Source organism: Fringilla coelebs, assembly GCF_963513975.1.
Source record: "Fringilla coelebs genome assembly, chromosome: 13".
NCBI classification, from domain to species: Eukaryota; Metazoa; Chordata; class Aves; order Passeriformes; family Fringillidae; genus Fringilla; species Fringilla coelebs.
The window spans coordinates 784464-809915 of record NC_140039.1 but is presented as its reverse complement, the minus strand read 5'-3'; the positions used below and the strand labels follow the sequence as shown (position 1 = coordinate 809915).

Genomic DNA, 25452 nt, shown 5'->3' with positions numbered 1-25452 from the left:
TTGTTAAATTCAACTTACTCTTCACAGCTGCATGAGGTATACCAACAGGACAAGAAATATAAAGTGACAAGTTAAGTAACTGGTTATTGCTGAATCAATTTCTTCTTGAAGACTTCTCTAAGTGGTTATCTAACACTGGAAAATGAAGGTAATAAAACCATACCAGCTATACATTAAAATGTAAAAGTAACTGTTTTGCTGTGACTCAAATTGAAACAATAATTTTAAAATATTATACTTCCTGTGCAATAAAAACTTGTACAATTTCTAGAAGGACAAAGCCACTTACCTTGGGGTTTCTGTAGAGGATGCATTTTGGCCAGTGCAGTTTTGGTTTTGGGCTTCCTTCCAGCCTGATGGAGACATTGTGCTGAGCTGATGTGCGGCAGTTCCCCACATGCTTCCAACACAGGACTGGAGTCAATGTGACACTTGATTTGAAAAGGAGAACAAGGGCAACCTGAGGGAAGGAAGGAAGGGGGAAAGGAGGGAAGGAAGGAGGGAAGGAGGGACGGAAGGAAGGAAGGGAACGAACGGAAAGAAAGGAAAGAAAGAAAGGAAAGAAAGGAAGAAAGAAAGGAAGAAAGGAAGAAAGAAAGGAAGAAAGAAAGGAAGAAAGAAAGGAAGAAAGAAAGGAAGAAAGAAAGGAAGAAAGAAAGGAAGAAAGAAAGGAAGAAAGAAAGGAAGAAAGGAAAGAAGTTAGTATTTGTTCTATTGATCCTGAAGAAAATTTGTGCTGCTTCTGGAAGTGTATCACTTATTCAAGTTCCTGAAGAAGGGAAGGGGGAAAGGAGAGGGGTGAGCCATTCACTCACAAGCTATTACAATCAATATACCAGAGTTTATAATCCTATTAAACTGCCTGATTGATAAGACAGGCAGAATTTCTGCAATCCTGTCTTTAATGAATTATTTACTTCTTTACCACAGACATCCGAAATTAAAGAGCAAATCTAAAACCATTTCAAAATGATTTCTCCAAACAGAAATATGAGTGTTGCAGCATATAATGTTCTGCTACTTGATAAAATATGACTGTATTAGGATGATTCAGAAAAAGCTCCAGTGTAGAAGATGCCATTAAGATGCAATCCAGTGGCAACAGAGAAAGAAGTGATTAATATGATTGTTGGTGTTTCGTTTACATTCTTGATTCAATTCTGTGAAGACTCAGAAAACAAACCATCATGGACCCTGCAGTATTTGATTTGGAGATTTTCTGGGCTTGTGGCAAGGCTACATAAAACCCTCATGTCAGCTTTTCTAGTGTGTCTTGAGAAGGTTAAAAAAAGAATTCAAAAAGGAATGTGGTTTAAAGTTGCTGCTTTTGAACATATAAATATATGGGGTTCTGACAGTACTCAGAAATGAAAAACACATCAAATTTAGAAATTTGACACGAATGCACTAAAAAATGGCAAAGAAAACATGGCAAACATTCTTTCCCTATTACTGTTTTGAAATGGACTAGCTGAATTTACCAGAATCTCACCAGAATGGAGGGTGGCCTACATCACATAGAAAGGATTCATCTAAAGGTGAAAAACCAGTCTTTGCCTTTCTGTGATGTCTTCAACAACATGTCTTTAGCTTCAAAAATGCAACCTACTTTCACCCAGGTTCTTATTAAGATCAAAAACCTGAAATGAAAAGCACTCCCATTCACATCAACTAAATTTTCCTGGATTTATATTAATGGTATTAAATCAGGATGTGACCTTTTGAATAAAGCCCCTGGAGTCTGAGCCATGCACACTGCAGATTTTGTTGTCAAAAATAGATTCAGATGGCACAAATCTACTTACTGATCTCTGCCACCCAAATATATAATCCCTGAATTCCCCATGTATGGCTGCCAATTGCTGCTGGTTGAAGTTTCATTAGCATTTCTACCACAAATATCTTTTCAGCAGATCTGAGACCAGCTATCAAAACATCCTTCCAGCTAAAACCAGGAAATTATGAATATTAAGTTCTATTCAAATATAATTTTATTTAATAGAAAAATGCATTGAAAACAGAGAAGATTATTAGAGCAGATTAATAGATTACTGCAAACACATCATCACTGACAGAATTTATGCTGATGACTTGGCTCCGAGTAAAAAAACTCCCTGTGGCAGTAGCAGTGTTGCCACAGGCCAGATTTTAAGGGGAAGGACTAGGACTTCTTCCTTATGAACAGTAGCTCAACACAGCCAGAAATTATAACAGTGCACAAGAGAAAAGCCTGAATTTGAGAAAATTAAAAGGGCAGCATGCAGAAAACAGAGCCAACTATTTCAGCAGGTACTCACCAGCATGTGACTGGAATGCAATCTAGCAATGTTGTATGTTCTTAAAAAACTGCTTCAGTGATCCAATTCCTCAGTAGACAAATCTCTGCACCTACCATAGCTCTAGAAAATATGAGAAGACCCCTCTAACCTGTGCTCTGTTGTGTGATGACACAAGCACAGCACCGGTTTCAGCTCTGGCAAAGCACTGAATTCCTGGTACCACATCCCTAGGGAGATCCCCAGCTGGACATCCTAAGCTGAGCCCAGCTACCCCATGCTGACTTGGGATAAAGTACCAGTTACCCTAAGCATTCCCCATTCTTTTTCAATCACTGCCACAAAAAAAAATATGGACTATCCTGTTGGTATCATTTTGTGAAATTTCAAAAGGAATTAAACCCCAATTCCTATTTCTTTCCTCCTGGGATTCATTGCTGTGAGCCACCTTACATTTATACTGTAAATAAAAGCTAGTGGTTCCTTCATTGTTTTCAAACGTGTGGCACCACCAGACACCCCTTTTGTCTCGGCTAAAAGCTCTTATGAGCTACTTACAGTACTGCAAAATAGGGTGTTTTGACCCTTATTTTATAAATTCACACATAAATTATTCCTCTTATGCTCCTTTATTAGCTCCAGCATTTTCCTCAAACCTGCTTAAAGCTCATCTCTTCCTCCTGTCCACGGCCAAGCTGAGACCTCGGCAGGGGTGTAAGGCAGCGTTTGTGCTGGGGCTGTACAGCCCTGCTATAGAACCCAGCTCAGAGACACTGACAACAATTAGCTTACATTTTCCAGGCATTCCAAAACATCAAACTCAGCAAAAAGAGTGGTAGCAAAGCTACCACCATAAGCTTTCAGAAACAGATGCAATCAAACAAATATTATGTTCCAAAGCAAGCAAGAACCTGGCATGGACTGCAATTCCCCGCCAAAAGAGAGGGAGATCACTTACTTGTGCTTGAGCAGAGACTCACACATTTTTTCTTACTTGCTTAAGCTGTAAGACAACTAAAAAGAAGGAAGAACAGCTCCTGCTGCAGCTTTCATTTCATGGGTTAAATGCCATGTTCACAGGAAGTAACCTCCCCCAGCTCACTTCCGACCACCACTGCGGTTGGTGAGTCAAAGCATATAAACGTGGCAAATGCCCACGGAGGAGCTGGGCTAAGCACAAGTCACAGGAGATTACTGCTCAGTTTGAGTTTCAAACCATCTGAAAGGCAGTACAAAGGATGTGGATGGTTTAGAAGCCTGAATCTTCTGAAATAGAAAAGAGAAAGCTAGATCATGGAATCATAGATTCTCAGAATGGTTTGGAGCAGAAGGCACCTTAAACAAAAGCCATCTTGTTCCACTCCCTTTCCACTAGACCAGGTTGCTGAGTCCCATCCCATCCTGGTCTTGGATACATCTGGGGATAGAACAGCCAGACCTTCTCTTGGCAACCCACGCCAGGACTTCACCAGGCTCACAGAGAAGAATTTCTTACTAACATCCAACCTAAACCTAAGCTCTTTTAGTTTGAAGCCATTCACCCTTGTTCTATCACTACATACCCTTGTAAAGAGTCCCTCTCCAGCTCTCTTGTAGGCCTCCTTCATATTTTTATAGTTTTGTGCTTTAATATAGTTTGATATTAATGCAAGAACAGCCAGTAACAGCAGTAACTGGGAACCAACAAAACCACAGTTCTCAGCACGTAAACTCTCAGACTGCTTCACAGTCTGAGAAGGGAAATGAAGGACCACAAAAAGTGGCAATAATGAGGGACCACAAAAGTGACAACAAATGCAATTCTATCAGCATGGGGTGGAGCTTGCTAAAAGATTTACGTCAAATGTCTTGAAAATGTTCAAAGATTCTTCTTCCCCTATCCTGCTCTCCCATCAGAATCTCCATGGGAAATGATAAAGGATGAAGAAAAATCTAAAATATTTGAATGAATGCTGCATTGCAGGGAAGACTCCATCTCTGAGAAGACACAGAGGGGCTCCTGCTTTGAGCTCTTACAAAAAACACAAACCTGACAAACCCTGACAAATTGCTCAGTGTGAGCAGGGCTGCCAGAAATTTGGTCTATTCAGTTCATCTCACACCACCGCAGAAATACAGACACAAAAAAAGTTTTTTGTGAAAGAATCACATTGGTGAAATTAACAAATTTGTGCATGTAAAGCACAAGAAGGACCAATAGTTTCCCTAAACCTATAACACTAGTATTTGGGAATTTGGGATTTGGTGTACCTTTATCCTGTTCTGACTAATTTTAACTGCCTTAGGTGAGGATGCTTTCGCTAACAGATGTTTCATAACATCTCAAGTGTCACTACTAAACATCATTGTCATTTTATAGTCCATAAACCTGGATCAAAATACCCCACCTTTCTTCTCATTAGATTCTCCTATGGTACATTCCTGCAAGCTAATCCAAAACAAGGCTGTGCTTTACCAGCACTAGCACACACATTACATCTCTCATCATCTGAACCACAGCAGGCATATTCCTGAGGAGTTTTCAGCTCTGACTTCTGTTCTTCTTTAACAGGTTTTTACATACAAAGAGTAAAAACCTCTTTTACACACTCATTTCAGTGCAGTCTCTGTATCTGTCATTGCAATCTTGTTTTTATTGCCCTATCCAGAACAGCACATAACCCAGGTACTTGTGCAAAGCTTTTCCAGCACTCCTTTGCCTCTGGGACATTTCACACTTGATCCTGCAGCACGGGATTTCTCCACAACTGCTTTAAAGAAACCATCATAGAAATTTCATTACTCTTTAATCTAGAATACTTTCATTGGAAGAATTAGCTTTTCAACAGACCTACACCAGCCCTTTCCTCACAACAATAAAGCACAGTCCTTGTCCCACTCAATGCTCCCTAGACAGGGTACTACAGCACAGTCCTCATTTTCTATCTTGCATGTAAATTAAAGAACTTCACATTGCAGACACACATTTCTCCAGCTAGAATCACTGTTAGTTCTACACAAAGCAGGAATGCAGTGTCAGTACAGGCTCTCTGGCCACCCACCATTGCAGGGGCAGCTTGGGCACTAGGGCCCTTTCCCCTATACATGGGTTGGCTGGCAAACTGCTGTTGAAAACTGGCTAAAAAAGTGATTCTTAAGTGTTTACTTTACATTTATATGATTACAATGGTCAGGAGAAGATGTCTGAGTGACAAAAATGAGACGCTTCCACACCTAATTCTTTATTGCAGCACTAGTTAACACAGATGTGTAAACCAAATTCCTGATAAAATCTTCATACTTTCCCAATGACAAGGTAAAGAAAAGGCAAAAATACAAGCACATCTCAAAATCCTGCTGCTATAAAGTCATTACATACAATTTTACACTGGGGCAAGGAAAAAAAACAGACAAAAAAATCAAGCAGGCACTCTACTTTTAGGTGTTTTATGTTGCTCTGAGTGCAGCTGGCCACTACATCTCCCACAGACAGCACAAAGCAAGGATCCTTCCAAGTCCAGTCAAATATGCCCCATCATTCCTACCATAGTGGCAATGATACCATCTCTTGAGATGTAATACAGGATCAACCCAGCTTGCCACTAAGTTGCCACAGAGAAAATTTAAACTCCTTTCCAGGACAAAAAACCAGAATCTATCACTAACTGTATGGAAGGTCATCTTTCCCTAGTAAAGAAGGAAAGCGGTATTTCTTATTTTATTTTTATTTTGTAGCAGGCTGCCAAGCAAATTCTGTCCAAGAAATGAGCAAAGGGGAAAACCACATCAGCTGAATGGGAAGAAGGGCCAGCTTCCAACCCTAGGGATTCCAAGAGGGCCTGAGGAGTGGAAGCAACAACCAGAAAAGCCATACTAAGAACAGACTAAATTCACTCAAAAGGAAAATGAGAAAGAAAAAGCACCACAGAATATATTCTCCTCCAGAACTAACAACAGGCACAATAAAGCCCCAAAACAAAAATATTTTTCTTTCCGGTATGAAACAGGATGTGGTACTGCAGTTAGCAAGAACTTACCTTCAGCTCCTGGGGTTATTGGTACAATGTTAAAAAAAAAAAGGTCTTGTGTTTTTACTGAATGTGTTCTAAGTGACTCCTCTGTTAACACCCACAGAGACTGAGGACATGCAGTCTGGTGCTCAGCCCCAGCCTCCTTTCAGTCACAGGAGTCAGCCCCAAATGACAGGGTTATACTGAAACATCTCTGCAAGAAGGCATCTGGCTCATCCAGCTGACACTCCAGGGACAAGTCCAGCCTGCAGAGAAGGAAGGACTGTGGGGAAGCAGCTCCTCCCTGTGCATCGCTGTTATCAAAGCACTAGATGGACGCAAGTCCGAAGAATGGAAAACTCCACATGTAATTATTTCCTTGCTAATATACTTCTAAGTGATTATAATCTAAACTCTGCTGGAGAGTAGATGAGGACTGATGGGTTTTGTGGGGGCTTGGGAGATTTTTTAAAGTAGTCATATATGTTCATGTGGTTTAATGCAAATATTGAATTTTGTAGATCTGCGTCTGCAGTGCTGCTGAGTGTGATAATGAACTACACAGTAAATGTCCTGAACCAATATCAACGGTGTGTGCTTCTCCACAGTATCACAGGATCACAGAATGGTTTAAGACTGGAAAAGATTTCTAAGAGCACCAGGTTGAGCCATCAATCCCCCCATCACCTGCGCGTTCACCACTAAACCATGTCTCCATGGTGTCACCCCTACGCATTTTTTTGAACATTTTTGAAGACTTCCACTTTTTCAGCACTCCACCACTGTCCTGAGAAGTCTGTGCTGGGCTTGACCTCCTTTTCAGTGAAGAAATTTCCCCTAATATCCAACCTAAACCTCCCCTGGCACAACTTGAGGCTGTTTCATCTTGTTCTGTCACTTGCTACCTGGGAGAAGAGACTGACACCCACCTAAGTGGCAATTCTCAAATTCTTCCATGCTATTCTGTGACAAACTTGTACCAAAGTTATTCTTTCATATTTTGTTTATATTTGTATCCCTTTGGAGAGTATCAGTTTGGCCTTAGGATTCGTTTCTCAGCTGACTTGGACACGTATGTCCATCAGTAACTTCTGCATTAGCATTTCTGTCATAACTCAGAATTTGGGCAAATCTTTACAGAACTGGTCCCTGAAACTTTGGCATTATGATTTCAAACCTCCAGTGACATTCCCACACACGAAACAGGTTTCCAGTTTGGAAAAACATGTTTAATATCTCTGTCTAGGGCTGGAGACTATTCATTGGGAAGTAAATTCCTGCATTTAGCCATAGTCTTCTCAATATTTACATTTCGCCTGCTCTTCATATTGACAGAGAATAGGTGTTAGGGGATACTGAACATCAAATTCCCATAAATGTAAGGCAAACTTTTATCATCTAACAAAGTTTAACCAAGAGGCTGTGAAAATCTCATTCTTCTGGAGGAAGCATTTAGGTGATTTTTCCCGTCAAATGGAGAAATGGTTTAATTAGGCTAAAATAATCACCACAGTTACTTTGTGTGACACAAGATCAAAGGTAGAAGAGAATAAACCCTGACTGAGACTCTTCCATCTAGTAAGAAAAGCAGGTTAGATGACATAAAAAGACTGAGGCATAAAGAGTGACAAAGAAAAGGAGAAGGAGCCTGGGGTAGGTGTCAGCCAGCCTGACATTGAAGGGGACAAAAGCCCTGCCAGAACGCTGCACACATCAGGAGATTCAGCCATCACATGAGACTGTCAAACACTGTTCCTCTACTAGAGAAATGGAGGCAAGAAGGCATGAGCAGCCAGACTCATTTCTTTGGTGCATACAAGTCTTGTCCTACTTTTGTGTGATGAAACACAATGCAACTTGTTTAACTTCAGCAGTAGATTTCAAGACTTAATTCCTGCATTGGCCAAGGTGCAGATGCTAAGGTCCAGATATCAAAGTCCATCTTAAATTGTAGCATGTGCCTAATTTAGAAGGGGAAAGGGGAATTGGTTTTCATTCATATATTTCATTATAACTAACATGAAACCTAGAATTCATTAATTCCTAAGACTGTGTTTTGCTATGATTTTCTCTTTTGCAAAAGGATTCATTGAAGATGGAAGATAATGGGCCTTCCTCTAATTTTTTCCTGAGTTCAGGATTGAATATTGGGCAGATAACATGCACAGAGTAAAAAATAAAGCACTTGAAACAGGCTAGAACTCTCACAAAGGAAGTTTGAGTTATAGTGAAGTATTTCTCACCATAATTTTACCCTCATTGTTCTTATTCTAGCCAGGTGAGCGTAAGCAAGGGCATTTCTCTGACTTACAGGACAAGTCCCACACACCACCACAGTGGGGTCTTTCAGCACAGCAGCAGCATTTCAACATATCTTTTCCTCCTCCTGCCTCTTCCCCATTCAAATTCTCTTTGCCTCTCATGTTTCTGATAATTAACTTGGTTTAGCTCTAGTTTCCAGATTTAGTCTGGCTGCTACCCTCCATGGCACAGGGATGCTTACCCATGGACAACTCCTGGCCTCCCAGAAGGGAACACCCTATACCAAATTGATGTTTCTACAGTGTCCTCAGAGGCAGCTGAGCATGAGGTGCAGTGTGTAGCTGCAACTATAAATGCATTTTCACCATGGATTTTCAAAGATGAAGCTATGAATTCATTTTGCCTGACAGACTCAGAGCCCTCACTGATGTCAGATGTCTATGCCACACTGGATGACCCTCCTCTAAGATGCACATACCGGATCCTGATGAAGGGATGCAGGCAGAATCTTTATTCAGCATTCCTGAGGCTTTCCTCTTAGATGAGCGCAGTTTGCTTTTTTCTTTTTCCCCTGACAGGTAAAAGGTTTTTCATTATGATGAAAGAGTCCCAATTAATAATTACAATGATTTTGCAAATCAATGAACTATTTCAGCCTAATAATGTACCTGCAACTTCATATCTGTACTAGTTTAACACAGGAATTGCAACACCAGAGTGATCCATTACTGTGAAAACCTAAAGAGATTTATTCCACTGTCTTGGTTTCAAAAGGCAGGTGCCTGCAAAGGAAGGCAGGAGCCTCCCCTCAAATGGAGAATGTAAACTCTCCCCACCCCTCCAAATTGCTATGAATTTTAAATAAGGGGCTCTCAGGCAAAAATATGGGAGCAGGAAATAACAGTTCTTTAATAGGGAAGGAAAAAAATAAAAGGATAAAACAATGCAATACACTAGAACAGCACTGACAGAGTCAGAACTCAACCTGACACCCTGTTGGTCAGGGTGTTGGTAGCAGTCCGGTTGGAAAAGGGGCTGCAGTCCTCCTGGAGTGTCAGGCGTGGTTCTGTTGGAGCAGGGGGGTCTGGCAGAAAAGGGTATATTCTTCTTCCTCTGAAAATCCAGTGGAAGAAGAGGCAGCTGCTGTTCCTCTGGGGAGTCCAGTGGAGAAGAGCCGTGCTGGTCTTTCAGAACCTCCAGATTATATCTGGGTAGGAATGCTTGACTCCTCCCTCTGGGCAGAGCATCTCACAATGGGATGTCATACTTCTTATCAGCCATGCAGTGACATTCAATAGCCTCTTATCAGCAGATGTCCCCTCCGAGGGAGGAGTGATTGTGATCACTCAGAGAGAGAGTCAAAAATTGCCCACTTGACAAAAGACAACTGCCATACAGATGGTAATAGAATACATCTTGCCTTGCAATCTGTAACATCTACAAACAAATTACTGCAGCCAAAGCCATCTCAATTTATTCCTTTCAGGTTACCTGCAGCTGTTTGATTTAGTGTCTTTGGGATTCTCTCCCAAGAACAAAGAAAAAGATGGCAGAACTCCAATTCCCAGAACTGGTGAGTTGCAGGAAGAGTTTCTCTGTTCTCCGAACTGAGAAAAGCATTACACTGCCCACCTTCCAGTGATTTAAAAGACAAAATTATGAGAAACAGCCCAGTTGAGTCCTATGAGCAAATTCCAGCCTTCATTCAAAACCATGTCAAAAAATGCTTCATGTTCTTCATTTCTTCTCTTACTGAAAGCTTATTAAATTTTTATTCCTAATGACAAAAGCAGCATGCAAGGGTCTCTCTCTGCTCAGTAGATGCGCCTGTGCATCTTCTTAATGCTACACATTGCAATGTGTAAGATCTTATTTAACCAGCAAGATAAGTAAAAATTACTCTCCACTCTAAGATTTAATGACAATATAATTAATCCCCAACAGTGTCCCAACCAACGTGCCTTCTCTTTATAATCCTGAATTGTTTCATTAGTTTTAGTAAACCAATAATTAGCCTTTGGTGATTTAAAGGTCTATTTAGGTACTAAATAAAAGCAGTAAGTAAAAAGTAACTCAAAACCTAGTTCAGGTTCTTTGCTACAGAAGTGAGCTTTGCAGGGCAGGACTAGCTTTTCTGTGTGATCACAAAGTGCTGTCACTCCACACTGCAGAAATTAAGAAAATACAACTTCATTATTGAAACGTACAGGGAGTAGTTTTACACTAGTTAGACAGCAGAGCTGCATGTTTCAAAATCCAGTACAATTTCACAATAATCACTAGAACAAAACATATTTCAGCTCTCAGTGTCGCTCAGTAACACCCTACTTGAAGTTGAGAGCTTTAATAGAAAACAGCCAAGACACAGATTCTTTGAGTTTGGAAAGAACTTGTGGAGACCACCCAGTCCATTCCCTCTGCTCAAAGCAGGGCCACTCAGAGTAGGCTGCTCAGGACCTGGTTTGACTAGGTCAATCACACATATTACAAGATGACCTGTATAATAATATTTTTGTCCCTTTTAAAACAAATGTAACAAAATAGCAATGTAAATTATCAATAAATAATGTTCTCAAATAATAAGTCCTTTATTGATAAAAGGACACAGAATAAAACACTTCTGACTGATGATCTGAACATGGGCAGCAATGAGAAGCAAACAGGTCACTGTGGTGCCTCTGCTGTGGACTGGGTGATTGAGTGCCATGTGGGCTCACAAAAGCACAGTCACAGTTTGGAAGAGCCTTTAAGAGCCTGGACAGCACTGAGAGGCTAACAGCAAAAGCATCCCTAGCCCCGTGCCTCTTTCTCGTATCTATACTTCCAAACAAAGCAATCCCACACAATGACTGCAAATCCAGTGTGAGAGAAGCCTTGGAGGGATCCAGCCACTGTGAGTCTCTACTTTTTGGAGATTTGGAACAGCCTCTGATGTTGACCAAAGGTCCACACTACACTGCACTGGTTTCTCAGCTGACTAGAGAACACCATCTTTACCCTTCTCTGCAGCCTTGGGCTCTGCACCCTGCTCCTCCAGAGACCTACACACCCAGGGTATCCCAGAGCCACTCCTGAGGTCAAACTCCACATCTCTTCCAGGTCTGAGGGGACACACAATCATATTCTGTACATTGCAGATGGAGGAACCGAGAGCGAAGAGCATTCTTTCACTTGCATGACCATTTCCTTAGCTTAGATCAGTCCTTCCTCACTCTGTCATCTACAGTCTCTAAGATCCAAAGTGAGAGCAAGAAAAAGAACCTGGGAAAGGTTAAAGGTGTCCATGGAAACAACACACAGATAAATAAAGTGGAAGAGACCAGCTCCAGTATTTTGGATCCCAGTCACAGGATAGGATAAAGTATCCTTTATTTCAGCCTGACAAGCTCCAAAGGAAGTAACACCAGATCAAAGGCCTGTAATATAGAGTACAGAGAAAAACTGGAGTAAAGGGAATTAGTATTAGTTTTCCCAACAAAACTTCAGTTAATTAATTGTATCTATAGCAGCTATTCCGTCTCTTGTGCTTTCATCCAATCCATAGCCACTGCAACGTGAAAACCAAGGACATTTTTCAAGAACCCAAGTTACCATTTGGGAGACCACTTACAAATCACAAAAAATTAAATCCTAGTGAATGACTGATAAATTTTCATTCTAAAGAAAAAACAACACACTTCATCTCAAAATTGAATTACAACTCTGCCAGAAATTATTTTAAAAGTTTTTTTAAAAGAAATTGGAAGCTCAAGCTGGACAGGAACAGGCAACAGTTTCAGTCAGATCATTAACCCAAAACATGCATTCAAATTATTATCGTGAAAATAGTACACATTCTGTCTTGCTAAGGTGATAGCTTTCAATTCTGAAGTTAACTTAGAATGTGGTCTATCATTACATAAAATATAACAGGCAACTAGCATTTTGCAATATGTATGTATAGCTAACATGGATAGTTATAAACTATGTCACTTGCACATGATAGCTGAATGTTTGTGTTTAAAATTATATTGCATAAAACAGCACATACTGCATGGCAGTCACAATTTCAATAATTACTGCTTTCTATATAATTTCTGCAACATTATTCCATATTATTCTTTCATTATTGGAGAAATCTCCATGCATACAATGTATGTTTGTTGGCAAAGCTGCATTATTAAGAAAGGATGACTGGAGGGATTTAAAAATAAAAGTCATTACAGAAATTTAGATGCTATTAAGAAAATGCAATGAATTTTCACTGTACAAGAAAAACAGTGAAAGAAAAGATCATTACAAGATTATTTCAGATAATAAATGATTCTTCTAATGATTTTACAATCTTGAGCTCTTAAAATAATTGACAGTGAAAGTGTAATTTAGTAATAACCTCATAATCCTATCAGTTGCTTAGAATGGGTTGTGGATAAATAATTTTTGTTTGGTTGGAGTTTTTTCAGATCTATTACGGCATATTGGCCCCAGAGAGCTTTAACTGCTGCTGACTCACAAGAAGAGGAGCAAGACACCTTTCAGAGCAATATCTTTCCATGTAAAGTGAGGATCTGAGTGGGCACCCACCAATAAAGTACAGAACAGTAACATTAATACATCTCCTAATTGCCTAGGACACTTCCTGCTTCCTTTTACAACAGCAGCAAACACCACTGAGTCCTCCACAGCCCTTCCAAAAAAGAAAAACAAAACTACCAAACACATGCATATACGAATTGCAGTAAGGTCTGATTAGGCCCTGGCCCCCCTTCTCCACTCTGGGAATGATTGACACACACCAAGTCATTGACTGTCATTGATCATGGCACTGTGTGGCACAGTCCTTAGCCACACTCCCTTGTGGCAGTTGGGTCAGCTTCTGCATATAATGGGCAGACCCCTCAAAACACTGTGATGATTGTCACCACGCAAAGTTACTGTTCAAAAGGCACCTTAAGCCATGTTATCCTAGCTGACAAATAAACTGAGGCTAATTCAGAGATGCTTAGAGCTCAGGTGTCATCCCTCCATATTCAAATCTGGCATTAATAAATATATGCAAAGTCTGAAATAGCCGTGTCTCCCCACCTGCACTACTCAGGAAGGACAGCTCTCCCCAGAGCAGCCAAACAGGATTGCTGCAGCTCTGGCAATTGCTAAGTTAGGCCAAGTGCACAGCCTGTAGTGCCCATTCTGTCATGCACAGACCAGCACACAGCCCTGTTGTTCCCCCTACCCTCACTCCATACCACACCACTGTGCTGTGGGGCCATGCCTCCTGTGTTCCTGCCTCACCTCTCACTTCCCTGCAAACACTCTGCTCCAGATTGCAAGGCAAGATGTATTCTATTACCATCTGTATGGCAGTTGTCTTTTGTCAAGTGGGCAATTTTTGACTCTCTCTCTGAATGATCACAATCACTCCTCCCTCGGAGGGGACATCTGCTGATAAGAGGCTATTGAATGTCACTGCATGGCTGACAAGAAGTATGACATCCCATTGTGAGATGCTCTGCCCAGAGGGAGGAGCCAAGCATTCCTACCCAGATATAATCTGGAGGTTCTGAAAGACCAGCACGGCATCTCCACTGGATTCCCCAGAGGAGCAGCAGCTGCCTCTTCTTCCACTGGATCTGTGGAGGAAGAAGAATATACCCTTTTCTGCAGGACTGCCCTGCTCCAACAGAACCACGCCTGACACTTCAAGAGGACTGCAGCCACTTTTCCAACCGGACTGCTACCAACACCCTGACCCACAGGGTGTCAGGTCATGTTCTGACTCTGCCAGTGTTGTTCTAGTGTTGTTCTACTGCATTGTTTTATTTTATCCTTTTATTTTTTTCCTCCCCTATTAAAGAACTGTTATTTCCTGCTCCCATATTTTTGCCTGAGAGCCCCTTATTTAAAATTCATAGCAATTTGGAGGGGTGGGGAGAGTTTACATTCTCCATTTGAGGGGAGGCTCCTGCCTTCCTTTGCAGGCACCTGTCTTTTGAAACCAAGACACACTCTTATAGAGACACTCAGAGGGACCAGCCCTGAGCTCCAGTGTCCACTGGTTCAGAATGGAACACTTTGGTCAGTTTCTGTGATGTACTGTGGCAAAGGAAAAATCAGACTGTCAAGCAAAATAATTGCTTCAAGATGGGGTTTAACGCAAAAGCCCATTTGCACTAATGGTCAGGAAGAATCAAGTATTTTGATCCCTCCACAGTTACAGAATCACAGAATGGTTTAGGTTGGAGGGTAGCTTGAACAATATCTTGTTACAACATCTGCCACGGGCAAGGACATCTTCCACTAGACTAGGTTGGTCAGAGCCCCATCCAATCTGGCCTTGTGAAAAAACAAACAGAATAAAACTAGAAACAAATTGAAAATCACAGGTAATCTCTCCAATTTTCTGGTCAGAGATGCAAGAGTGTTTCTTCTTTCTCACCATGGTGCACCTTCTCTTCTTGCCCAGATACTTGAATGCAACTCCTACAGCACTCCCAACCCAATATCTACAAAAAACGTTCTTGGACCGAACAGATCCCTCTTCCTCTCCTCAGAGCAGCCAGTTTGGAATTCTCAGATGCACAAAAAGGCAATATCCCGTGCTACAGATATATGTTCAGAAAGGCATAGAGCACAAGATGCACTCTACTACAGGACTACTACATTCATCTTCTACTAATTTTCTCAAGGAGATACATTTGATAATAGGAACATGTGACTGGCTTAGTATAACAAACATTAAGTGGATCAACCTCCAGTTCTTTTTGCATTTAATACAAGTGGCTACCCAATACATGATGTAGAAATCTTACAATTCTGTACCTGTCATTTAAAAACATTAAATAACATTTGAATCCCAGAGTGCATAGCATACACAAAGCAGTTTAAAAGGCAGTTTAAAAAATAAATGACCCAACCAGGGATGTTGTCAAATACTTTGGTTTGGTGACCTCATCTGATGATGAAATTACAACAGCTATATTACAGTTCCCTGAAAGAATTCATTCTAGCTATGAAAACTATACAAATTTCTTCATATCAAGTAAAATTCAATTTATCACACATTCTAAACTATATTATACACTAGGGTTCCTCCTCTTGTACAGTAAGATATTCTTTATTTCAAAACATTTTCAGAATTAAAAATATAAAAGCTATATAAAAGCCATAACAATATATTGGCTTCTTTGACTAAAGAACCTAAATTGTAATAACATTTCACAGCTTAAAATTCCAATCCACTCAGCAATTTATTGGAAATATACATGATAATGTTAAATTAAAACTACTGGGTTTTGACATTTGAAAAAAAATTTAAACAAACAAATTGTTTAATTTGATTGTTTAATCACCTGAAAGTGTCAAAGGCTTCAAACAGTTTTGGTGTTCAAAGAGGATGCAAACAAGCCTTTTAAAAGTCCACCATCTGGGCATCAGGGACAGCAGGCAGGAGTTGCCTCTCTCCCCAGGGACATACACACAGTGTAAGCTCATCGTTACCATTCTTATGTAGATCACACCATGGATGTTCAATGACATTTTACAGACAGACAATACTAAAAAGCCCTGTCCTTAGGAACCAAAGCCTTCGAGGACAGGGCAAAGCCTGTATACCACACTTCTCAAACTGGAACTATCCATGTCACTGAGAAGTGATTTATGGGTCAGAGCCCAAAAAGTCAGTAAGACATTGAATTTTCTAACCATTTCCACAGAAAAGACTACAAATCAATTATCTGAAGATGAAAGGTAATCTTCAAAATGTCTGCCATTACTAGGAAGTCAGCTCCAACTAGGGCTGCAGGACAGGTTGAGAGACACAAGTAATGGCTCTAGAAAACCCATTTAGAGACTTATTGAACATCTCACATCTTGCAAATCAGCAGCAATGCAACAAAAAACATAAACACAACAGAAACTACAATTACAAAGTCAAAGTCTGGTGCTACTACTCGACAGAAGATATTCCCCAGTCCATTACCAACATAAACCCCCTGGCTGTCAGTTATGTTCTGTCTTTCTGGAGTCTCAGTCCTCCATGACCTAAATATTCACTGATTAATACTTCTGTGTATTTAACTCTTTGAGGGCCCAGTACTGAAACCCTTCATATTTTTCCATCCAGGCTGGTCAGAAGAAACACAAGACCACTGGGCAGTTCCTTTGGAAAGGAAACTCAACACCTGGTAAGACCAGCACACTAGCACCACTAGCATTCCATGTTTTGTATCTATTGTCATTCTGCCTGTCATAGCAGTATTTCCCATTTTAACAAACCAGACCAAACACCCAATTGCAGGAAGAAATGGTAAATCCTGGGCTAAAGGACAGAATTTTACACAGGTGTGATACATGTGGTGGTTTAATACTACCCTTAGTGTCCTCATACTGAAAGAGTCTTCCTGCCCTGCTCCCTCAACCACAGGCATTACATTATTCTTACTTGGAAGGTTTTGACCCAACTCAGAACTGATTGAGCTGATCCCATGCATAGGGCAGTGGTGTGAAAGCTGTGCTCAGGATGGAAGCCAGTAAGACCACAGGCAGCAGAAATAGGAATTGGGCTTGGAGGCATCTTCTACAGTGGTACTGCAAGCAGGTAACAGGTGCTATACTCCGCAGAACCCTGGGAAAGACATGATTTACTGCAACTCAATTGGCCAGCAAACAGAAACACTTCATCTCAGTTATTATTACCTAATGGCATGGAAAAAAAATATCAAAACCTCTTGTTCTGCAACAAAATACTTTTTCACTGGGAATTGGAAGTATTGAAAGAAGTATTCGAAAATTGATACAATTTATTCTTCTTAAAAGCAAATTCACCTTTACAAGGAAAATAACTCCAGTTTGATCTTTCTACCTCCTCAGTCCACGGCATTTTTACCACTCTTTCACTAAATATAACCCAAGTTAAAACAGCTTGCCTTTTATAACCAAAGAGGTCAAGACCTTGAGCTTTTTCATGAAGCGTGTTTTCCAGACATCTACAATTTTTGTGGCAAGAGTTTTTCATTGCCATATCACATTTATAGGGGAAATTAAACTTCAACCAATCCCATGCTTAAGTGAAAAGGCTCAGTTTTGGTTTCCTGTTGGAACTTGCATATGCAGAAACTTCCTTTTTTTGAGGGGGAGTGGGGGAGCAAGGCAAAGAACAATAGCCCTATAATAAACAAGATTCAGTTTTAACACTGAATTGTGAATTTATCCACTATGATGTCGTCTTCCCTTTTTTTGAAGGGGTGGTAAGCGGGACCCAGTAAGTGGGAAAGAATTTTTAAACTTTGGATATAGTTCTTCATGGCGGTCCATACATCCATACTCTCCATCTACTAGGAAGGGACAAGAAGCAGGATTAGAGTGCAAGCTAGTGCCAGTCTCTGACACACAGCAAAACAAGGTTGTTCCTAATAAAATACTGCAAATTAATTTCATCCTATTTTGTAGGACTGAAACAAAGTCTTTTCTTTCCCCACTTAGAAATGAAAAAAATCAATAAGAAAAAAAAAAATACAGATGCCTTGATTTCAGATGACGGTCACTGAGCTCTTAGAGCACTACTGCTGAGAGCTGGCAGAGTAAAAAAGCATAATTTTCATCACCAGAATCCTAAAGTACCAAGAATGCTGTAATGGCATCACCAGTGTCACTCTGCACTATCCTCACCCAAGTGAGCTGCTTACGAGCAGCTATTATTGAAGGAACCCGTCTCTGTGGCAAAAGAGTGGGATGACTTGTTGGTAGAGGTGAAAAGCCAGTCGAGCTGGGGGATAGCTGGTTGTCTGTGAAACAAATCTAAGTTCACTCTTAATTCTTCTCCAAGGAAAATCCACGAACCCTAATGAAGTGAATTAAGGGCAACTTAAAGGAGGTACAGCTCCTTTAAAAAAGAATACGATCTCTGCAAGCAGATAAATATTAATTTCTCAATTATACTGTGGGACCTCAAGATTTTCATGTTAGAGGGATTTCTTTTGGTGTTGATTTCCTTACAGGATCAAGCTTGACTCTAACCCTAGAAGTAAGAAGAGGTTTCTTTTGTTGTTTGCCGCTGAGGCTTTTCAGCAGGGAAAGGAAGGGTGGGTTTATGTTTGTTTTGTTTATTAGCTACTCCTAAATTCAGGACTTTCAAGTTTTTGCCTCTAATATTATGTATGCTGACTGTAAGAATCTTGAAAGTAAGGTATGTAACCACAGAAGTCTGCATAACAAACTTCACCAGTCTCTTGCTCTTACTTGTTTTTTCTCATAACAGATTTATCTCGTTATTTGAGCCTCCAGCTCAAAAGAAATCTTTTCTCAGAAACATGAGATGAATTTCTGAAGGAATAAATTTTCCTCACGTTTTTTATATTCAAAATTATAACATCAGGTAACTTCAAGAAACATTGAAAATAGGCTACATCACACAGACAAACAGCTCTTCAAAGGAGATAATCCTACCCAGATGTAGAAAATTTCTTTTAAGCATTACTTGAAAATTTTGCTCCAGCATAAGACAGAACTCAACATTTTTCCAAATTAAAAAAGTCATTTTATTATTCATTTGGCACCAAATAAAACATTAGATTAATGGGTGTCAAGAGAAAAATGCATGGCTCTTCACATTCTCATGTTGAGATGTAGTGTAATAATACAAGGTGTAAGTCACTGTCATGTTGTACTTACTTTTCAATTGCCTCAATACTGAAACATGAGTCCATCTATGTTTCATACATCAATACATTCACAGAAAATGTCACAGCCCTACTTTCCCTCCAAGTGTAGATAGGCACAAGTGACAACTGCAATAATTTTTACTTTCATTTACCCAAATTACAGTGGGTTTTTTTCCATCAAGAAGTATGATGATAACTGAGAAGCATGTAATTACCCTCCTCTGCTGACACTGAAACATCACCTCCACAGAACATCTAGTACATTATTCCACCAAATTCACTATCAATTACATAGATTTCTGCTACAAGTATGAAACAAATCTCTCCAACCTTAGTAACCTTGCCAGGAGGGAGCAGAAGACAGGGCCAGGGAGATATCTACAGGTAAGATGTCTCCTCCCCAAAGTAAATACTCTTCTAGAAGATTCCTAAGCTGGATCACCATAAAATATTAACCACAAAATAGGCACATCTAATTCCACACGCAAGCTCATAGCTGTGGCAGCAGAGAACAGAAATCAAACTCCACAACTCCCCATCAAAGCCTTTTGCTGCAACTACTGTCTTCCCTGCACACCCTCTCTAACATGGGGAGTCTTTCATTCCCTTCTGAAAAGTGCCAGGGCTTCTGGAGAGCTCAGAATGCCCTGTATGGTCCAACTTCTCACAGTCTGTGTTCACCACTCCAAAATCTGTAAGTGGTGATGAAGAAAGGAACTGAACATAAACCTTACTCCCCTCGGGCAGCATAACTTCACTACATCCCAACAAGTGCAGATGAACAGACAGCAACATATCTCACAAAACCCTCTTCCTCCCTGAGAGGTACACTCAGCACCCCTTAGCAAAGAAGGGTAGGAGAACTCTTTGTTTCTTGACCATGATCAGTCTTTTTTCTTGTTGTCCCCGAGCTTGCCCCTAACTCCAGGCACTCCTCTACAAAGATTCTCTTACACCTTAGCTTGCACATAACTTTCAGGAATCTCCAGGCTCTGGGTCCTATGTGGGAACACCACACAGGAATCCTCAGGACCATGGAAGAGCTCAGCAGAAGTTTTCAGATCTGCACCCCCAAAACTGCAGTAAAGGCAGGCCCTTAACTCCTGCTGAAGGTGCTCATGTCCTTGTTTAGATCCTACCGTAATTGTACTGCAAACTGAATACATTGGACTGAGCTTAATCCAAAAAAGCCCGGCATACATAATTTACTTTAAGTGCTGGATATCATTAAAAGTCCTGTACCAACAGGAGCTTTAAGATACTCCCTCAAACACCTTAGGGAATACCCTATAACAAAATAACAAATATTAAAAAAAAAAAACAACAACAAAACAGCAAAAACATGGAGAGAAGTCTGATCCAGGTCCCCATGTTGTCATGGTGACTTCCCAGTCGTTTTTGTACTTCAGACACATTTAGAAAAAAGCTATATTTTCCCCCCTCCCCACCAAATAATGTAAGAAAGGGAAAAAAACCCTGCTAGCGTGTCCCAAGCCAACCAAATGGCAATCAAATCCTTTGATCAGGCAGCACCCCTGAAATATTTTAACCAATACTTTTCCTGCACTGTGAATCAGATACTCAAACAACATGGAAACAAACATCAGCAGAAAATTCTAATTAATAATCCATCCAATCCCTTTATCATACAAGGCTCTGAACACACTTGAACCAGACAGGTTTCTGCTTTCAGATTATTAAAAAAATAATTACTTACAACATCATTTCATTCATCCCCCATTTGCAGACACTGTTTGCAATCAATTGGTTTTCTTTTACCAAGTACTGTGTTCCACATGCTGCTGTTATCATACAGAGCAATCAAACAGTCTTAGCCGGCTCAAAAAGCATAAAATCCTCTCAACATTTACATGCAAATACTGCATAAATATGGATTAAAAAAAGCACAAAATCAATACAGCTCATTATGGAGCTGTACAAAAAGAGCAAATGTTTTACTACCAGCACTAAATTGCTCACACTCAGCAAGCACTGCCCAACACTGCCAAACCCTGCTGCATTTACACCAGGAAAAGGCTAATGCATAACAGAGTCGAGAAGCAGGCATCTAGAAAGACACCATTTTCTACATGATACCTGAAAAAGCATTACAGACTCCACAAGAAAGCGCTGTTTGAACAGATCACAGCATGCACACTTACCGGCAGCTCGCCAGCCCAGCCTGGCCAGCCATCTGCCCTTGCCTGCCACCTCCCAGCATTCAGGAAATCACTGCATTCGCTTCACAGACAGACCATTCTAATGACCCCCACCCTCCCTGCTAATTAATGAAGCAAGACTGTTTTTTCCTTACTAAGCAATGTACGGACACTAGGCCACTTGAAGGTTGCCCGTTCCTTCCTGCTGCAGGGCCTCCCAAATAAAAATTGCCCAGCCAAATTCAGGCTTTTTCTTTTTTTTATATTCATTCAAAGCTGTAGGAATACACTCAGCCCTTGACAATGCCAGCTTGCATGATGAAAGAGCAAAAGTAGTTTTGAGGCTGTAGAATGCCTTCTGTGGGTTACCATGGAAATAAATGTGGGAAGGGGAGGGGGCTTCGCTGATGGCAATTGCTGCTACTCGGTGGAGATGTTCTAAAGCCAGACTGCGTGGGAGTGCAATCCAGGAGAAGAAAATGCGTTTTACTGTTACTACTATTATTTTATCTGCACTTCCTTTCATTTGCACCAAATTTCACATAGTTGAAAAGCATGAAACTTTCCTGAGATGCTGAGGGGATGCTGGTAGAAACAAGTGTGGTGTAAGATCCCTCTAATGAGGAGCTGAAGAAACTTTATTTACATATCGGAATTTACACAGATAGGAGTTAATGCTCAATCGCAATTAAAACTTGATTGACAAAGATGAACCTGTTGCAGAGCTGAGGATGTAGCAAGGAGGACTAGTTTCATGAAGGCTTGATAAGAAGCATCACCTTATCATTAAAACACAAGGTCGCCTTTCTCTTACAAAAAATTCTCGCACATAGTATGAAACAGATCACCTCAAGGATCTTGTCCCTTGTGAAACTGAGAAAAATCCATCAACAAAAGCAGGGTGGACACTGTGACACACTGCTCCACAGTGCTCCTCCATGAGATCCTGACTCACACCATCCCATCCTTCCCCTGCTTGCATCTTGTCAGGGTCCCCACATAAAGTCAACCAAAAAAATCCATGGGAGGTGGAAGCCTGGCATCAAAATCCCAGTGAGAACAGCCAATACAATTTCATCAAACTGATTATATTTTATACAAATTTAATTAGTATTTTTAGGATATTATTATTAGTATTTTTTAGATATTAAGAAAAATTCTTTCATTGAAACAGAATGGCTAAACATTAGAACAGGCAAACCAGAGCAGTGGTAGAGTCATTGTCCCTGGAAGTGTTCAAAAAATGAGCAAACATGACATTTGGTGACATGGTTTAGTGGCCATCATAGGATTCAGTCAAATGTTGGACTTCATGATCTTGGAGGTCTTTTCCACCCTCAGAAAGAGGTTCTGCTCACTACAGTGACATTAACACAATGCGCCAACCAAAGTGCAATATTCACTTTCCAATATTTGCCACAAAACAAAGCAACTTCCACAGTCATCAGTTTACCACTGATTATTACCAATGTAATTTAATTTTGCACATCAAAAAATTCTTCAAGCACTGTCTCTGAACACACAGGAAAGGTTTTTTTAACAGTAGTTAATTAATAAAGAGCTCCACCTTGGCACACTAGCCAGACCTCCTCCCTCCTCAGCCTCTCTGCAGAGGATACCAAGAAGCCTGCACCAACACAAAGCCTACTTTGATTTGCAAGAACAGCAGGTAAAGGCAATCCACTTCAAAACCCACCGTATATTTACTTATCAATTCCAATGGGCTCATTTAGAAAGTTAAGCCAAAAAGAGAGGAGGTAAGTAAGTTGTGGGCCATATAAAAGGACAGAGTAAAGCTGGGGTGGAGACACTGTGAGAGCAATTACAAGCCAGCTGGGCACAAGGCTGGAAAAAACCTGTCAGGCTTTGGAGTTTCTTCTGAAAACCCCAGTGCTGGCTGCTACGCAGCTGCTCCAGCCAGCCCCCACGCAGCTGCCTGCTCCCTGGAGCTCCCTCATCTCTCCAGTCCCATGTCAGAGAAAAGGAGACACCCCTGAGGCCCCAAGAGAAGTGGCTGATATCTTCTACCCAAGTGGGACCAGGGGAGAACTGGTTTGAGAAGTAACCTAGGCTAGGTCCCTTTCTGACTCCTCTCTCACTTGCAGCAATTTCTGCCCCAATCTGAATTGAGAGAAAGATAAAAAAATATGAAAACATGGTTTTTGCAACATGTCACAGCAGCAAGATGAATTAGTACATTATATTTACACATGTAAAATCCCTAGAATACATACTGCCAGCCCTGGAGTGGGGAAACCCCTCCTGGACCTGAGGAAGGCGAGAGCAAACAGTCCAACCCATTATTTCCACTGTGTTCCTCCTCAGCCAAATACGAGTTCAACATTTCTTTACAAGGCCACAAATCAAAAACCCTAATGCAAATAAAACACAAATCTGATTTTACGATATCACAAGAAAAATCAGCTTTGCTGATCACCCCTGACCCAGATCACACAGTACAACTCTCCATCCTTTCCCAAGTTCCTCCAGGTGGCCTCGCCACCGTGTCTTTATAACTGCCAACAGCAAAATTTCACTCACAGCAAAATCTCGCTTCATATGCAAAGTCAAGGAAGAGCAGAATTAAACCTGCCAATGCAAACACAGCAAAGTGCCATAAAACACTAACTGGTATACACAAGCAATGGGGAAAGCCTGAAAGGGCTTAAAAATCCGAACAGCCAGAAGACAGAGCAACCCAAAACCACAGAGCAGCTCTGCAGGGCTCACCTGGCATGGATTGCAGGGAGAGCATATATTGATTATTAAAAGTGAAGAATATATTGATTTCCATACGTATCGTACACACCCAGGTATGTCTTGGAAAGGGCAGACAGGAGATTTCTTTGAAGCCACCCTGAACAAACAAAAAAACATCACTGTTTAAGACTTTCTAACAGCTAAATAGCAGCAGACTGACCAGCCAACATTTCTGTGATTATGTGGCTAAAACCATTGTGCTCCAGGAGAGGAACATACACATCATAAAAATCCTACCTCATCTCCTAATAACAAGGCAAGGTATCAGATGCGCAAAGCAGAGGGGAAAAACAGACTTTAGTCTTTTATTGCAAAAACATCAATGGAATAAACTGACAAATGACTGACTATTCATTATTACATGATCCTCCTGTAATCTTATTGAAGGTTTTTATAAGAACACTGCATGTGCAAAGAAATGAAGAGTTGATCTCATGGTGGTGGTAGCTTTTAGGTTACTGATAACCTCTTATTGGAAGAACAGACATAAAATTACCAAAAACAACCCAAAACCAAAAAGAAGACATTGTTAAGGATAAACGATAATTTCAAATAATGTAAAACAGAAAAACAGGGAGCAAATTGATACCTATTATTTGTTTACCTATTATTTGTTTTTGTGTTCTGACAACTACATTCATCTGCCAATGAAACAAAGGAAAAGTCAACTTGCCTAACTGCAGCATCTGGTGCAGCAATGCAACTTGCATTGCTGTATATTCCTACTTTCACTAGTTGCATGCACCAAAATTAAACAAAAAAACAAACTAAGAAGATGCAATTAATCACTCAAGCCACAGTGGATGAAGCAAAAGAGCCTCTTTTTTTTTTGAGTGGAATAACGTCTTTTAAATAACCAACAAAAATACCTAGAATTACTAATCTGTCTAAGAGCTGCACAAGTACATCATGTTATCTGGTTCCCAAATAGCACCACTAAAGGTGGAATGGTACACTAGCCTATGGAAATGGAGATTTATAGAGGTCCCAGTTACATCCAGGGACACGCTGTGGTTTGCAATATGTATTTTTATAATTTTCTCTTGTGCAGAGCTAACTGGTTAGGAAGGCAGAACACTCAAGGTACTTTTGTGAGTCATACAGGTTTGCCATATATTTCAACCTAGTCCAAGTCATCTGAAAGGAAACGGAAGTGAGTTTTTAAAAGATGACTTTTCACAATTCTCCTTCAGTTTTCATTATTTTAAACACCATCACTGCTAACACCCAGCATTCCCTTCTCATCTGGAAGAAGAAAAATTCCTCATATGCACTAATAAGGCATATAGGCGCTACCCTACAGACACTGGCTGTTATAAATATCAATTTTAAAAAGCTATATGAAACAGTGCTCGTTAATTATTATTTC

The 25452-nt window shown here is 40.5% G+C and overlaps 1 protein-coding gene across 4 annotated transcripts in view; it reads right to left on the bottom strand.

Annotated features, from left to right (window-relative positions):
* FGD3 (FYVE, RhoGEF and PH domain containing 3) overlaps window positions 1-25452 on the bottom strand; it is a 93873-nt gene that overhangs the window by 44599 nt on the left and 23822 nt on the right. For 2 of the 4 annotated variants that reach the window (XM_084214388.1, XM_084214389.1), the window contains exon 2: window positions 290-460. In XM_084214388.1, coding sequence (XP_084070514.1) covers window positions 290-460 — 171 coding nt within the window. Of the gene's footprint in view, window positions 1-289; window positions 461-2297; window positions 2561-3234; window positions 3281-25452 lie in introns of those variants that run through there. The other 2 variants (XM_084214390.1, XM_084214391.1) reach the window with 2 other exon arrangements.